Source organism: Panthera uncia (genome assembly GCF_023721935.1).
Source record: "Panthera uncia isolate 11264 chromosome A3 unlocalized genomic scaffold, Puncia_PCG_1.0 HiC_scaffold_11, whole genome shotgun sequence".
In the NCBI taxonomy this organism is placed as follows: domain Eukaryota; kingdom Metazoa; phylum Chordata; class Mammalia; order Carnivora; family Felidae; genus Panthera; species Panthera uncia.
Window position 1 is genome coordinate 17,198,378 of NW_026057578.1, and position 16,910 is coordinate 17,215,287.

General features: G+C 47.1%; 1 protein-coding gene across 1 annotated transcript in view; it reads left to right on the plus strand.

Moving 5' to 3' along the window:
• PTPRT (protein tyrosine phosphatase receptor type T) overlaps window positions 1-16,910 on the plus strand; it is a 632,313-nt gene that overhangs the window by 73,300 nt on the left and 542,103 nt on the right. Inside the window, exon 5 of the mRNA XM_049650393.1 lies at window positions 8,319-8,493. Coding sequence (XP_049506350.1) covers window positions 8,319-8,493 — 175 coding nt within the window. The remainder of the gene's footprint in view (window positions 1-8,318; window positions 8,494-16,910) is intronic.

The window sequence follows — 16,910 nt, forward strand, 5'->3', positions numbered from 1 at the left end:
CTGTGATTTCCTCTCTAGGTAGTTCCTGAGGATAGGTCTTGCCTGAGGGTGGAAGGATGCGTGCATGCTAGGGTCAGAAATACTAACGTGTGGGTATTTGCAACACCTGTTCTTGCAGAGAGTGTGACTCTCAAACAATGTAAACAAACAAAAAGCTAAGGAAAGGTGGAATTTGAGTTGTTGTAAAAGAGAGACCAGCAGATGAAAGTGAAGAAAGAAAAACGAGAGATTTCAAAGGAAGCTGTCGCCATGATGAGGGAGGCATGAGTATAAAATGGGATTAAGCAGGACGACAGCTTAGCTTAAACTATGCCTTTGTTCAATTAAGAAGATATGCACCCCCTGGATGGATGAATTGGGACTAAGGTTCACCTTCTGGAAAGCAGCATCTTTGTGGGCTTAGAGCTTGGCAAGCAGACAAAGCCTTTGGGCAAAGAAAACAGATAACCTTCCTCCAAGTGGACTCAGTGAGCTGGTGGTCTGGACTGGTCTGAGCAGTAAAGCATGAGCTGGATTTGAATGTCACACCAGTGGCTGGGCATCTTTGGTGCAGCGACCACTTGCTCAACCACAGGAAGTGGCCTGGATTTAAGGGATGTTTCCATTCCCGTATTATGAGGTATGGTTTGGCTTCTTCCTTTGCATTCAGGGACTTAAGAGGACCATAATCTTCAAGTCTTGGAGACCTAGGACAAAGTGAGCAGCATCAGCATCACTAGGGAACTTGTTAGAGATGCAGATTATCTAGCCTCACCCCTGACCTGCTGATTCACCCTGGAGGTAATTGCAATGCCTGCTAACTTTTGAGAACCACTGCTTTAGACTGATGAAGTTGGGTTAAGAAAACCTTACCTGAACCTAATAACATATCAGGTACGCCATTGCTTAATAACGTATTCAGAGAGTCTGTTAGCCAAGGATGTGGGACAATGCTTGGGCAAAGCATCTTCACATAGATATTTCTGGATTAGAGACCGCTGAGGTTTCCAGAAAGCTAGGCATCTGGGCTTCTGTTACAGCATTTCCCAAACTGTTTTCTCTGGAGCAATCGTTTCCTGCAAGATGGCAGTTGATGTTCTTTGAATAATCTGCGTACTCTACCCTCCTTTCTCAGAGTCATTGTGAACCATGTGTTGTCATATATGGATGGTGTTTTGGCAATGTGATTTTAAAGTCTCATTCTCTGGAATCAGATCACCTGGGTCCACTCTGTAACTTAGTCACTCAGCAAAGTCATATAAGGACGTGCTAGTACTCGTGTGGTTGGTTCATGGACTCTTCCCCAACAGACTCACTGAATTGGAATCTGCCTTTTTAATGAGATCCCCAGGGGATTTGTATGTACAGTAGTTTAAGAAGTACTATTCATAAAGCATGTTGCTTGACCTCTCTCTGCCTCGGTTTTCTCACTTGTAGCATTTTTTTAATGTTTATTTTTGAGGGGCCGGGGAGCCAGAACCTGAAGCAGGCTCTAGGCTCTGAGCTGTCAGTGCAGAGCCCAATGCAAGGCTTGACTTGCAAACCATGAGATCATGACCTAAGCCTCAGTAGGCTGCTTAACTGACTGAGCCACCCAGGTGCCCTGTAAAATAGCATTAATAGGGCTTATCTCATGCTTTGTCATGCATGAGAAGCACCTGGAGGGTTTGTTAAAACTGAACTGGGCACCTGGGTGGTTCACCTGGTTAAATGTCTGAGTCTTGATTTCGGCTTAGGTCATGATCTCTGCTCTGGTCATGATCTCGAGGTCATGGGATTGAGCCCTATGATCGGCTCCGTGTTGAGCCTGGAGCCTGCTTGGGATTCTCTCTGTCCCTCTCTACCCCTCTCCTGCTCACACTCTCTCTCTATTAAATAAATATACTTAAAAAAAAAAAAAACAACCCAAAACCAAACTAGAATGGCTCCACCCCTAGAGTTCCTGACTTAACGTCTAGGGTGGGGCCAGAGAATTTGCATTTCTAACAACTTTGCAGGGGATGCTCATATAGTGGATGTGTAGACCACATTTTGAGAGCCAGTGTTCTGGATCATTCTAAGAACATAGCTTTTTCCATGCTGACCCTGTTGTCCTTCACGAAGCATGGTGTTTCAATACTCAACTTTATGTGTATAGTTTACCCTTTTTGCTGTTTTGTTGGAACTAATAACAGAGTATGTAAGGAGGAAAAAACTCAGATTGCCAACCCCAATAAACAATATCTAGAAATGGATATCAGCCCTGGGATTCTCTTTAAAATGTGCTTTTCCAACAACTATTCAGGTGATGGTGATGGCCCAGGAACTTCACCCTTGGAGAAGTACTTTCACAGAGATTTTTAAAGGATTAAGTGAATTCTGTCATGTAAGCCAGTTAACACAGTGTCTAGCACAGATTGTACTTAGAAAACGTTAATGTGACTTTTACTTAATATATGCTCAGACAAATCCTGTTAGGTTAAATAAAATATTTATCAAACTCAGTCATGGAGCTCTTGATTCCTGGGAGATGTGTTGACTTTTGGGGGAAGTAGGGTGTGATTGCAGGGGTGCTCCAACTTTCCCACATAGGGAGTGTTCTCTGAAGTCAGTTCTCAGCCTGGTCCCCCCCACCCCACCCATTCTGGCTTTTTAAACATCGATTCTGGGGTAGACTGCCAGCAGATCTCAAGGCAGTGGCTTTTGGGACTTCAGGAGACCCCGCGTTTGAGATACCATAGGAGGAGACAGAGATGGGAAAGTGCTGGGTTAGAGTGGATGCTATTGGTGTTTGTGATGGTGTCCTTTAAGAGCCAGCACCCCCCAGTCCTAAGGCACTGGGCAGTTGGCTGCTATAGGCTCACAGCTGCCCCTTCCCCAAAGAACTGCCCTGGGGCTAATGGGAACAATTTTCTCCTTTTCCCACCTGGCAGGTCCTGACCAGTGACTGACTGACATGGGCTACCAGTCCTGGCTCCTTGCCTCAAGCTAGGATCAACTCTGGTACATTTAAAGGCTCCCGAGGTCCCATGGAGTCAGGCTGAAGCTGGACTAAGTTTTGATAACATTCTTGCTAGGCTCCTTTTCTCACTGTGTCCTTTACCCGCTTTGTCCTCAGGGCACTCGGTAGGTCACCATGTCTCAGACTCTGCTTCTGGGAAACCCAGCCCTGTCAGTGCTCACTGGGAAATTTATCCAATTTGCCACGGACACAGAGGGGCTGGAAATGACTCCATGTTAGAATAACGGACATAGGTCTGAAGGAAGAAAGGAAGTGTGCCTGAAATTTCAGAGGAAGGATATACTTACATGTGCAAAATACCATAGGAGTCGAAAGAAAGTTTCCAGCGTGCGGGAGTGGTGACCTGGGGGTCTGACAGATTCTTCCCCAGACTTCCACCAGCATCATCCATGCCTTGCTTCTGTCTGGCTTTTCCCAGGACTTTGGCTTCTCTTCTCTGTCATCCTCTTTCCTAGCACCCTAGCATCTGTATGCCTGTGCATTTACATGGCACCCGGCATCTTGGTTGGGAGGATGTACTCTCCCACCTTGTCCCTGGGCTGAGGTCCATTTCAGGTTCTTGGCATCGTGCCGCTCCATCCCTCCCTGTGCCTACTCAAACCTGCTCATTTGCTTGTGGGTCTGTTCCTGGTTTGATGAAACCTCCTCTTGTTTTCTCCCCTTGTGTTTTCTTTTCTGCCTGTGTCTGGGGCTGAGACAGTGACTGCAACCTGTGCTGCTTACGTATGCCCTCTGCGTCAGTCCCTTCTCCACGCTGCCACCGTGTTCTGGGCCCTGAGCTTGTCACAATGCCTGATCTTCTAGAATCTCTCCTGATCTCGGCTCCTGGGTTGCTGCTCATGTCTTGACGTCCAGCACCTCCTTGCCCTTCCATCTGGGCTCATCTCTCTGAACTTAACCTTCATTTCTCCTTGCCTGGGGTCCATCACCGTGCCATTTCCCATCATGGCTCTGGGCCCTCGTGCCCATTCCTGTCCTGCCATTGTCTGCTCCCAATATGACAAGTGTGATTATCAAAAGGCCTATTTTCCAGAGATTTTATAAGACAACCTGCAATTTCCTATCCTTCGATGGGAGAAAGCCTGGTAGTTCGGGAACTAAAGAGAAAAATGTGAATTATTCAGGGGATGCACTTCTTCTTCTCTGGTTCTGCTGGAAGCTGACATCATTAATAAGAAAAGTAAATAATCCTGGAGGTTACAGCAAAATAAAATTTGAACTAAATATGAAAAAGGAACGTTTTACACTCAATCAGCCCTTTGCTGTTTGTGTTAGTTTCTTATTGCTGTTGTCACAAATTAGGCAGACTTAGTGGCTAAAAACAACACAGGTTTATAACCTTGCAGTGGTGGAGATGAGAAGTCGGAAATGGCTCTTCCAGGGCTACAGGGAGGTATTGGTTGGGCTGCATTCAGTCTGGAGGTTCTAGAGGAAAATTCACTCCCTTACCTTCTGGAAGCTGCCTGCATTCTTTGGCTCATGGCTCCTTCCTCCATCATTAAGCCGTCAGTTAATGTCACTATGTCAGGATATGGACATTTTAGGGAGCCATTATCCTGTGTAACCCACTTTTCATGGTTAATTTGGAGAGCTCTGCTCCCGCCAGAATACTCCTTTATGTGCTGTTTTGTACCCCTTCTCATTTATCCATCATGATAATGTCATAAAGGGGGCACCAATATCAAATCCATCGTAGGTATGAAGAAATCAAAGCTAAGAGAAATGAAATCACAACCCAAGGCTGCACATATTGGGCATTTGCTTGCATTTGTCTTATCATTTCCTATCCTGTCTTTCCCTACCTCCAGCTCTGCCCTCTCTCTGAAGTACCTAGCCTCATGGGAGCTCACCTGTGACCCCTGAGGGACCAGCCACATCCAGGAGAGAGTCTGCCTGGGCTTAGGGAACAATGGTGGCCCAGGAGTTTTATATCAGATTGGTTTGTTTGTTTATTTATCAGCACATTTTTTCCCTGGATTTTTAAAAAAAATTTTTTTTAATGTTTATTTTTGAGACAGAGAGAGACAGAGCATGAATGGGGGGAGGGTCAGAGAGAGAGGGAGACACGGAATCTGAAACAGGCTCCAGGCTCTGAGCTGTCAGCACAGAGCCTGATGTGGGGCTCGAACTCACAGACTGTGAGATCATGACCTGAGCCGAAGTTGGACACTTAACCGACTGAGCCACCCAGGGGCCCCTCCCTGGATGTTTATATACTTCTTTATCCTTAGCATCCAATATTTTTATGAAGTAAAATGTGTACCTCAATTGTTGTGATCTTCATAAATTCTATCAAGTAGATAATAGGCCATTTCAGTCTGAAGATTTAGGTCTTATTTTCACCCAGGAAAGTGAGCTGATAGATGTTGGGGTATGATTTGATTTCCGTTCCCTCAGCTTCTGTCTTCAGGAGTACCAGTTATTCACCTGGTGCTTCCTGGTCTGGTGTCTGTTTTCTTTGTCAGTTTGCCTTCCTCCTGTCCTTTTATCTGTGCCTTTTTTTGTGATCCGCCTGTCCAACCCCCCTCCCCCCCATCACTGTTTTTATACACTGTTGATTCTACTGTTCACTTCCTGTGCCCTTGTGAATCCTGCAAATGGCATTGTTTGTTTCCCATAATTCTTTTGAGGTTGATTTTCTTTCTTCGTACTTTTCCTTCTCCACTCACCTCTTGAGTCATGGTCTGTAGAGTTCATGTGCCGGCCTTGCTCTCGGTGTCTCCCTTCTTATCCCCCCACATTTCTTCACTGTTCAAAACATTGGAGGTCGGAGGAAAAGCTCTGTGTCTGATGAGCTGTCTTGTCGGGACCTATGCATTTTTGCTTGTTCCCCCTCACACAACATCCCTTTGTTTACCCTGTCTGTGCCTTTTTATTTTATTTTATTTTTATTTTTTGTCCTCAGCTAAGAAATTGGTGGCAAATAGATGGATCTTGGCTATGCCCGTTACCCACCCTCTTCCACATTTGGAAATGAGGGGGTGAAGGGTGGGGAGTAGTCACCCCTCATCTGAACAACACATGGTATCTGTAGGCCATGCTCTGCCGCCAGGTGGCCTGCTTTCAGATCCCAGCTCTGCCACTTGCAAGCTGTGCCAGCCCAGGCAGGTAGGTGCTTCTCTGAGCCTCAGTTTCCTCTCATAAACAGTGGAGGTAATAGGTCATGATCTCACGAGCCCTGTGTCCGGCTCTGTGCTGACAGCTCAGAGCCTGGAGCCTGCCTCAGATTCTCCGTCTCCCTCTGCCCCTCCCTTGCTTGTGCATTGTCCTTCTCAAATATAAATAAACATTAAAAATTTTTTTTAAAAAAAGAAAAGAAGAGATCAAAGTGTTAATGATGATATAAGTCAGTTAGATTAGAAAATACCCAGAGCCTTGTCACTCCCTTTCCAGGTCTGAAGGGCCTGCTCAGTAGTGAGAAAAATGGGCTAAATTTTTTGGCGACTCATCTCTTCTGAGGCCTTTCCCTGGGTTCAGCCAACGTTTCCTCAAATGAGGACACATTCCTGGCATTTGCCAGAATGCCCTCTACTTCCTCCCTGCACTGTTTTGGGAGAGGGAATTGTGTCTGGTGTCTGGTCAGTTCTCATGGTGTGAGCAGGTTGTTCCAACTCTTGCAAAAGCGTGTCAGAGCATGCGGCAGGAGGTGGGCAGACTCAGCCCTGATGAGTGCTCCCTTCGGTGGATGCCTTGTATCGTTCTTGTTCGGCCATGTTGCTTACTTTCTGGAATGGGAGGGGGTTATGGCTGCCCCTCACACTGCCATGCTTTTACAAAAAACCCACTTATTTTATTACTTTCAAGTATAAAAGCCATATTTGAGGCAGAAAGTCCAGAGAATGCCAAAAGGTAAAAAAGAAGAAAACCATCACCTGCAGTCTCCCTGTCCAGCCTGGAGCCGGTCAGATCGAGGCCTTGGTTTCTCTGTGTTTCTTGGCTTTTTGCTCACTGCCCTTCCCTGCCATCTCATTCCCTTGGGACAGCTGAGCACAGTAGCTCTACCCTCTCTCATATCCCAGTCCTGACATCACTGATGGGTCCGTGGATGGATGGAAGCAGGTCACACGTATGCTGGAAGCATTTACTTTGGACAGGAAGTGAAGATCGCTTCATGGAAGTTTCCGGGCATGGAGGATGCCATAAGTCCTAAGGTTTTCTGAAATCCAACTAGACAATTAAAGCACTCAATTTTACTTTGGGAAAAGAAAATTAAATAAAGGCAGTGAGGATGGGGTCTTGGTGAAAAGACGCTTGACCTAAAGTTGGAAAAGCTGGCTAAGGGACTTGCTGGCTCTGCCTGTTTACTCAGCCACACAGACATTTGGATTCTGCCAAGAAGAGCAGAAGTAATACACATGTCGCACAAGGTTGGGAGGATTAAGAAGGAGATTCAGGGTCTGGCTCATAGTAGATGCTTAATAAATATTCACACAAGCTGCCTCCTCACGCATGAGGCTTACCAGTTATCTTAACTTGCTGCTCTTGAAGGGTCTCATTCAAACTCAAAATATCACACCTGAGATGTAGCATGGTGCAGACAGAAATGCTTGTGCATCCATCTTGATTCTAGAAACGGTTACCAAGTCTGGAGGTCGGGCACGGTGCTGTAGATGCAAGGGGCAAAGTCATGCCCTTGGGGAGCTCATAGTCTAGTCTCCAGTGGGAAACGTGTGTAGGCAAAAATGCATGGAAGGTTTGCACCATACAAAAGAGAGTGACTAGCTTCCAGAAGGTGGTATGACAGGGGAACTTGCTAGAGATGGTGATGGGCTAAGCATAGGTTTTTAAGGGTGAGGGAGTGTCCCCAGGCAGACAGAAGGTTCCAGGCAGGGGAAACAGCAAATGCCAAGGAGGAGACGTGCCAGGAAGCCCCTGTCCACACCATGCCTGGGGACACAGATAGCCTGTGTGTGCTTATCAGGGCACCAGCCATGGAGCTGGGGGCCAGGCTGTTTGTCACTTGAGGGCCTATATTTTCAGGAACCTACCTGAATCTGTCTTTGGGGGAACCCTGTGGGCTCTGCTTAAGAGATGAAGGAAAATGGGAGGAAGGCAGGCAAGTGCCAACCTTAGACGCAGGCCAAGCAAGGAACCAAGGTGTTGAGAGAAGGCCTGTGCCCTGTATTGCCATTAGGCACCTGCATTCTTGAATCGGCTCCCTAACGAAGTTTATACCTGCATTAGATCACTTGCAAAAGCCAGCCACGGAGACCCCTCCTTATGGAAAGCCTTGGCCCCAGGGGTGTGGGGACAGTTGGGGCTTCCCAGCTGGAGGTCACCTGGTGCCCTGTGATGATATGGTTTCTGCTCTCCCCCCCTCCCTACCTCTGTCCTGCAGCAATGGAATGGCAGGGACACGGCCCTCATGGTCACCCGGGTGGTCAACCACAGACGCTTCTCAGCCACGGTCAGTGTGGCGGACACTGCCCAGCGGAGCGTGAGCAAGTACCGCTGTGTGATCCGTTCTGACGGCGGCTCTGGTGTGTCCAACTATGCTGAGCTGATTGTGAAAGGTGAGTGCCCCCAGCGTGTGCTTCTCCTGCAGGCCTGATTTCAGGGGCTGCTGTGGCCCCATCCTCAGAGGGTGCAAGGAACTGAGGTGCCTGTTCTCATCTCCTGCTGCTCCTTCCTGTTATTTGAAGGACACAAGATTTCCAGTCCCCCATTCCCACACTCTGCAAAGAAAGAAGTGAAGTTACTGTAAAATCATGGAATTTTGCATTATTCTTCCAAGTTGAGCCTTACTCATAAGGTCCACTTGTGCAAGCCTGTGGGTCTATAACATGGAAGACATCTCCAAATTTGGCTTTATTTTGCATTTAAAGTTAGAATGAGCCAATGTCCTTGTGTTTTGGTTGTGTTCTGTTGCCGTGTTCAGAGAATAGAATTATTTCTGAGGGATTGTTTATTGAAAATTCGATGTAATGACAATATTTCAGAAGGACTTCTGAAATAACCCCCACCCTACTGGCCTTGATTCAATTCTTTTCAATTTTCTTGTTCTTGTTCACCTTGAGGTATTGTTGACATGCTTTACATTAAAATATGCACATTGCTTCCTTTTCTGCTTCCTCCAAGGAGCCGGATATCACATTTATTTTTGAAAGCCTATATAATCTTTGTTTTAATGCTTAATGGTTGTATACTATTTCATCAAGTGAATCATCCCATTTCTTAAAACCTCCCTATTTGTAGTCATTTAGGTAATTCCAGGTGTTTTCGTTTTTGTTTTATCTTGCCTTTGTGCATCAATTAACACCTCAATGGAGTTCTTCCAAAAGAGAACATTTTTATTCCATTGAACCAGATTATTTCCTTGGATAAATGCCCTAGGGGTAGAGTTGGTAGGGCCAAAGAATATGAGCATCTTTATGGATTTTTCTTTGTGTCGTAATACTGCTTTTGCAAAAAGTGGTTTGACAGTTTACCCTGGAAAAAAGTAGCATATGGATGTACTCATTTTCCAGCATTACGTTCACCGATTAAAATTTTAATATAGCATAACTTACTGAATGAAATAATGAACCTATTCATCTTCTGCTAGCTGTAGAATGATACCCAGGGTGTATGAAAGTGAAAACCTGGATCGACTCCCTAGAAGTCTCCTGAGTTGGTTTTCTGGGACAAAGTATGGGTTCGGGTGAGGGCCTTGACCTCTATTTGCTGGACCCCATGTAACCGATAGCCTTGCCTGAACCTAGATTGGGGGTTATAGTCTGAGAGTTTCTCTCCTGGGCTGTCCTGACTCTAGATGGATATTCACACAGCTGACCGATTGTTATCATTCAGGTCTTAGCTTGAACATCCTCATGCCATCTTCTCTGAGAGAATGTCCCCAGCCCTTGTGCTGCTGGGTGCTCTCTATCGTGTCACCTTGTGTACGTGTGATTAAGTACTTATCACACTTCAAAATTTTATTTTTCCTTTATTCATGTTCTTGGTAGTTCTCCATCTTGCCCTTTAGAAGATGAGCTCTGTGAGAATCGAGGCATTTTTCATTTTGTTCATGGTTCATGAGGTCCCCAGACTTAGCCACGGGCATGGCCCAAGTGCTGAGTTTGCCCAAATACAAAACTGCCAGCGTTCAACTGTTTTGACCTGCGCGGTTGGTCATTTCGAAAGGCTCAACCTTAAAATACTTATTGAATGATGGATGCGTAAATGAGTTATTGGCCTCAGCAGGAACTCATTTCATCTCCATAATGCCATGTACACTTAAGCTGAAGATCAACAAATTAGGCAGTCATGAACAGAACAATCAACAGAGGGAAAAATCATCTTAAAATCATTGACATTGAGTGCCATTAATACATAAAAGAAAGCATCATTTCAATCACATTAGGCTCATATGTCTGCTGTTTTGGTAACATAAGATTGATTTTGGTAACACAGTGGCCTCTGCAGGCCTTTCAGGCACTAGGTGAATATGTAATTTCCTGAGCCGCCCCCTGCAGAAGTTCATTATATCCCTCCTGTGGCAGCCTCCTGCTCTGCGGTGGGGACCCACCAGAGAACAGACTGTGTTTGCTCATGCTTTCTCTCCACGGCCTTGCCCACACCTTGCAGGTGCCTGGCACCAGGCCGGTAAGGAGGTAACAGGATGAGTGAGTGGGGCAGCTAGTGTAGCACTCTGATCTTTTTGCACAATTGGAATCAGAAAATGCTTGGTTTATTCTTCCTTTCCGTCCCAGTTGTGGAGGAGGAGATGTGGGTTACCAAGTCCCAAAGCCTTTGGGACTGAGGATGGCATCTCCATGGGGAAGCATCATTGCCTTGGTTTGAAAGGGTGGTCAGGGTTCATTGGGACAGTGATTGATCCTTTGTGGGCTGTGCATGGGCTGGGGTTAGGGCTTCTGTGGGAACAGTGCACTGGCCACGTTTCTCACTATGATCCAGGAGCCCTGCTGCCCCCAGTGCCTTCACCTACAGCGCTCACTGTTCTCTTTTCAGGGACGTGCTGGGTGTCCTCCTTCAGAGGTCTCCTTCACAGTGCGCCTTCTCTGCAACCTGCTCCCCTCTTACTACATCTTGAGAAAGGCTTTTATGGCAGGTGCCTGGGTGGTTCAGTCAGTTGAGTGTCTGACTCTTGATCTTGGCTCGAGTCATGATCTCACAGTTCCTGAGTTCGAGCCCCACATCGGGCTCTGAGCTGACAGCACGGAGCCTGCTTGGGATTCTGTCTCCCCTTCTCTCTCCCCTTCCCCCAATAGCACAAGTGATCTCATGTGCACGTGCTCGCTCTCTCTCTCTCAAACTTTTGAAAAACAAAGAAAACCTTTTGGGATAGCACTTGTTTGTAGCGACCATTATTTTTCCTTTTTTTAGTTGGTGGCAAGCTAGAAGCTGAGCCCCTTGAATGTAGAAGTCATTTCACATACGTGATCTCATTTAGTCCTAACTATGGCACCATACCTTAGTTTTATTTTAATTCATTTTACAGCGGGGAGAACAACCACAGCCAGGTTGAGAGACTGTCCTAAGGGGCAGAGCTGGGGTTCTGCTGGGTGTTGGCTCATGCTATTTCAGCCGTCTTTGGACGGCCTCAGGGTTGTGACCTTGTTGGCACCTGGTGTCATGATGTCAAAAACAGTGTTGAAGGCAACCAGACTGCATGCAAACTCATGACAAGAGTCTCTGGAGCTGCTGTTAACTTGGCCTTTTAACTCCTGCTTTCTCCATCACTGCTCCCCTCCTCTCTGGAGTGGAGTACTTACTACCTTCCAGATTCCAGGGGAAATGGATTTAATTCTTTTTACCCACACACTCCTAAATAGCTAACGGTTGCCAAGCCAAGTAAAATGAAAAGCAGGGGACACCCAGAAGCAGCAGTGATGTCTGGCCAGGAACCCATGTGAAGGCAGCATCTGGGGGAAAGTGTCCTGTGACTCACTGGCCTCTTGGAGCCCCTGGCCATGACTGAGCAGGATGGCTAGATACTTTAGTACTGAAATATTTGCACTTAAAAAAAAGTAGGGGCACCTGGGTGGCTCGGTCGGTTACGTGTTCGACTTCGGCTCCGGTCATGATCTCGCGGTTTGTGGGTTTGAGCCCCGTGTTGGGCTCTGTGCTGACAGCTCAGAGCCTGGAGCCTCCTTCGGATTCTGTGTGTTCCCCTCTCTCTCTGCCCCTCCCCTACTCACACTCTGTGTCTGTCTCCTTCAGAAATAAATAAACGTTAAAAAAAAAAAAAAGGAATAAACATAAATCTTCTTTCAGGAAATGGAGAAAATTTGAGAAGATGAAAGTATTTTCAAGGGCTAAGTCTTGTCTTAGGGGATGGCGCTCCCCAAATGTAACTTCCTGTTCCTGGTTTACACATCACACAGATGGTGTGTGCTGAGGGGGAGGCAGCTGACCCCTGCCATGCCACGTGTCCTAGAAGGAAAACCAGCCCTGGGCACATTTTCCCCCAGGTTTTCTTCATTTTATTCCAATTCAGACACAGGAAAGTGCCCTGATGCATGGGTTCAAATCCAGGCCTATCTTGTCCCAGCGCTATGACCTTGAACATCAGCCTCTTCCGATAAAGCTGGCTCATCTGGGAATAGAGATGTAGGATTACCTACCTCAGAGTGGTGTGTGTCCAGCCAGAGGATTCAATGAGACAATGGATGTAGAAGTTCTTAGAACAGTGCCTGGCTTGTTGCCCTTAGAAGTGTTTGTTAAATAAACAGTCGTGGTTCGTGTGATTTCCCAGGTAAGAGAGTAAGAGATGGTGAAGGACTGGGTGGGTGTGTGGCGATAGGACGCATGACCCAGTGGTGGTTTGATTGCTATCTCTGTGGCCTTGGAGAAGTCATGTAAGGCCTCCTCTGCAAAGGGAGACTGGTGGTCTCTCCCCATAGAGTCATGTGCTGATCATGGGGAAAGGGAGGGAGGAGATATAAAAGTGGGTGCTGACATGTGGGCTTGTTTGGGTTGACAAGTTAGGGTCATGGATCATGGGGTTTGGGTCATGGGGTCCATGCTAGGTCAGATGCCCCAGGTCCCCTCCTGTGTCCACCACTGGTGAGCTAGGAATCTTGGGAGAAAGGAAAAGTAGCTGGTCCTTCTTGCGCTCAACCATCTGACCACATGGCAGCACTCGTTCAGAACTCAAGCCATCCTGCATTTGGGAGGTCACAGGGTCCCTCGGTGCCCAAGGGTGCCCAGAGATGGGTGGAGCGCCCTCTGACAGTGTCCATAGCAGGTGTGTGCACCGTGCCAAGTAATGTCTCTGTCTAAATAGGTGTGTTTATGGCTGGCTGGCTTGTGCTTCATGTGCTATCCCAGGATTGTGAGCATCAGCGCTTCAGAAGATACCACCTAATTTGAGTGTAGGTAATATCAAATTCTCAGGGCAACACAGATCAAAATGAAAGCAAATTGGAATTACTTAATAATGAAGAGCTGTTTATTGAATTGTGATAATGTACCTGGGTATACATTAGATTACTCTATAATTGAGGTTTTGCACAATTGATAGTCCAGTCCCTCAACCTGCCTGTTCCGGACCAGTGCTCACAAATGCACTATTCTCTTCCCATTTCTGGATTTCCTCCTATCTTAGATTTCAAGATGTTTTTGCTTATCCCAAGGACATAGGTGTCTTCAGTCCACATTATGCAGGTATGCGACTGATGAAAATTTGCTAAGATAAAAATTTGTTGCTGGCAGTGATTTTTGAATCTGTTTTCCAACTCCATATAACAGAAGTAGAAGTCTGATACCAGCACTGAGTGCCTGATGTTCTGTTTTAAATACTCATGTGACTTCCTACCAGGGCAGCTTGATGGGATCAAGAGTAGGGATTTTGGATGTGAACACACCTGAGCTTCAATTTCAGTCCTGCCCCCTCCTCCCCCCCGTCTGGGTGACTCCGGGCAAATTATGTGTTCCCCCTAGGCCTCAGGTTCCTCATCTGTTCAATGGGATGAATGTATCTAATTGGATCCATTATGAGAGGGAGACAATACATGTATAGATCCTAGTACAAAGTGGATACCCACACAGTTATATCTGTAACCATCAGTAATCATATTTTACTATTATTTAAAAAGTTTTTTACTGCTTATTTTTGAGAGAGAGAAAGAGTACACAAGCAGGGGAGGGACAGAGAGTGAGCGAGAGAGACACAGAATCTAAAGTAGGCTCCAGGCTCCGCGCTGTTGACTCAGAGCCCAGCGTGGGGCTCAAACCCATGAACCATGAGATCATAGCCTGAGCCAAAGTTGGACACTTAACTGACTGAGCCATCCAGATGCTCCTATATTTTACTGTTGTTTTAAGGGATATTACTTGAGTACATTGTCCATTTTTCCTTGTCCTACTTAAAGGAACAATAACCTGTAAGATAGAAATTTAAGATCTCTCTTGGAAATACGATGGAGATCACCAAAGGCAGCCTGTTATTCAAAGTCAGTTGCAGAAATGCTTTATTGGGTTGCACTGTCTTTTTTCCTAACATTTTGTTGGAGTATTTAAAGATCTCATGGAGTTGCATCAGGTCAGCCACACGGAGCCTGCGGTGGCGGCAGCGGTGAGTGTGGCCCCTTGGTTCTGGAGCACATGCTGCGTGGTTGACCACTGCCACTCACGTGGCCCATTTTGCTGACATCACTAGTCTGGTTTCTGTAGGCATTTGAGTTTACAGCCTCTGGTTTAGAGACTGCATGGCTGGAGTGGCAGACTTGGTCCTGCATTCATTTGTTTGAGAGCTGAATGAGCCCCAGCTCTGGGTCAGATGGTGTGGTAGGCCCGTGGTTTATTGGGAAGATCATGCAAGCCTATAATGCACGGCCATTTAGTTTGTGCTCAGCATCTACTGTCCTGTGTTACTAATCCTACTAATGACCCTATTCTGTAGGTGCTGTTAGCATCTCCCTTTTACAAATGAGGGCACAGAGGCTCAGAGGGGTTCAGTAGCTCTCCCAAGGTCACACAGCTTGTGCGTGATGGAGCCAGGATTTAAAGCCAGGCCTGCTGGTGCCTCAGACTGCGTTCTTTCTTGTATACATTTCTTAACAAAATTCAATATAGTAGCCCTGTAATTGGTGTAAGCTGAGGAAATCGAGGGTGGGACAGTTGATACAGTTTGAAAAAGCCCTAGAAGGTTTCTTCAAGTGCTCCCCTCTGAGCTGGCTCCTTGGCCTGGCAGGCTCTTGAGCAGAGACAGCCTGGGCCACTTTTCAGACATGAGTGGGTGACATGTTTGAGGTTGCAGATATAGGCTGGGGGATATATTCGGAGTCTTTGTGCCAGACAGAATTGAAGCTTTATTCCGTAGGAGTCCGGGGGCTCTGATGGAACCCCTGCCCATGCTCCGTGGACAGTAGTGCGCACACACTCGTGAAGCTGGGCCTCTGTATCCATCTGTTCTCCTCTTGCCTGGTCCCTTCCCATGGCCCCGTGCAAAGCCCTGGTCAGGCAGGTGGCTTTGGTAAAAGGCACAGCCTATTTGGAGGAGTGAAGATCAGGGGCATTCAGGACTGGGATCCCTAGAAGCAGACTCGGCAGGGATCTGAATGCAAGAGGTTTGTTTGGGATGTCAGGAGGTGAGGTGAAGAGGACAGGCATTTCCAAGCAGGTGACCATGTAGAGCTCATTCCTATTGGGGAAGCCTAGGATTCAGCATAGACTCCTACGATGTGAGAGAGTTGGGATATTTGTACCCTACCTCCCACCAGTCACTGGTCGAGGGCTGTTCCTGGGGTATTCATATCCTGGTACTTCAGACTTGTTGCACAGGACAGGAGGGGCCTTGGGGGCTTTGGAGAAAGCCCACAGCCATTTAGATTCAGATAGGACAGTTGGAAGTTGGCCCCCACTCACTGACAAAGTAAGGCCTGAGAGAGGGAAGCGTGGGATCCAACAGTTTCTGCTACCCAGACCCTGCAGCTTCTGCAGGCTTCCAAAGTGACCAAAGCTGTTGGCCTGTGCCTGGTCAGTGACCGCAGCTGTGAAGGGCTGCTGCATCATGCTAGGAGAAGAGGCAGAGCCAGTAACCACTCTGAGCATGTAGCTTGGGCAGCCACAGGAGCTCTTCCAAGGCCGATAATCAGAACTGGACTTGGGAGCATCCGTTCCTGTTCTCTGCCAGCCCTCAGAGGCCAGGGGGACCTGGGGGTGGGGGTGGGGGCACCGTTTTGCTCAGCAGTCAGAGAGTGGGCTTGAGGTAGAAGATCCTGGGCTGGAATCTGGCCTCTGCCCTGTAAACAACTCCCTAGGTCTACCTAGAACCCTGCCACACTCTCCTACCTCTGCTGTGGACACCTGAGTTCGGGTTGGTACACCTGTCCTATACAGAGCAGGATAGTCTATATTTTCAGCTTCGTAGGCCATACAGGCTCTGTTGCAGCCATTAAACTCTGCTGCTGTGGCAAAAGCAGCCATGGGAAATATGTTAATGAATGAATGTGGCTGTGTGCCAATAAAACTTTACTTATGAAAACACGCAGCGGTCTGAATTTGGCTCCCAGGTCAGTTTGCCAGTTGGTACACAGGACCAAGCTCGGGGTCCCCCTCTTTCAGTTGGATGACTGTATCAGCTCTTTCCCTGTTCCACCCTTGTGCCACCTGAGGTCTAGTCTCCATGCAGCAGCCTGAGTGATAGTTTGAAAACAAGTTAAATTGTGGCATTTGCTTGCTCAAAACCCTCCAGTAGTTCCTGTCATACTCAGAATAGAATCTAAGCTTCTTAACATGGCTTCTAGATCTGGCCCCTCTGTCTCTCTGATTCCTGATCCCCCACCTCCCATATTTGTCCTTTTATTCTCTTCTCTAGCCACACTGGCCCATTTCCTCTTCCTTGAACCACACCGTGATAGTTCTGACCCTAGGACCTTTGTACTTCCTGTTTGTTCTCTCTTGACTTGAAATGCTTTTCTTCCAAAGAATTATGTGGCTCATTTGTTTAATTCCCTCTGGTCTCTGGTCAGACATCAGTGTCTCA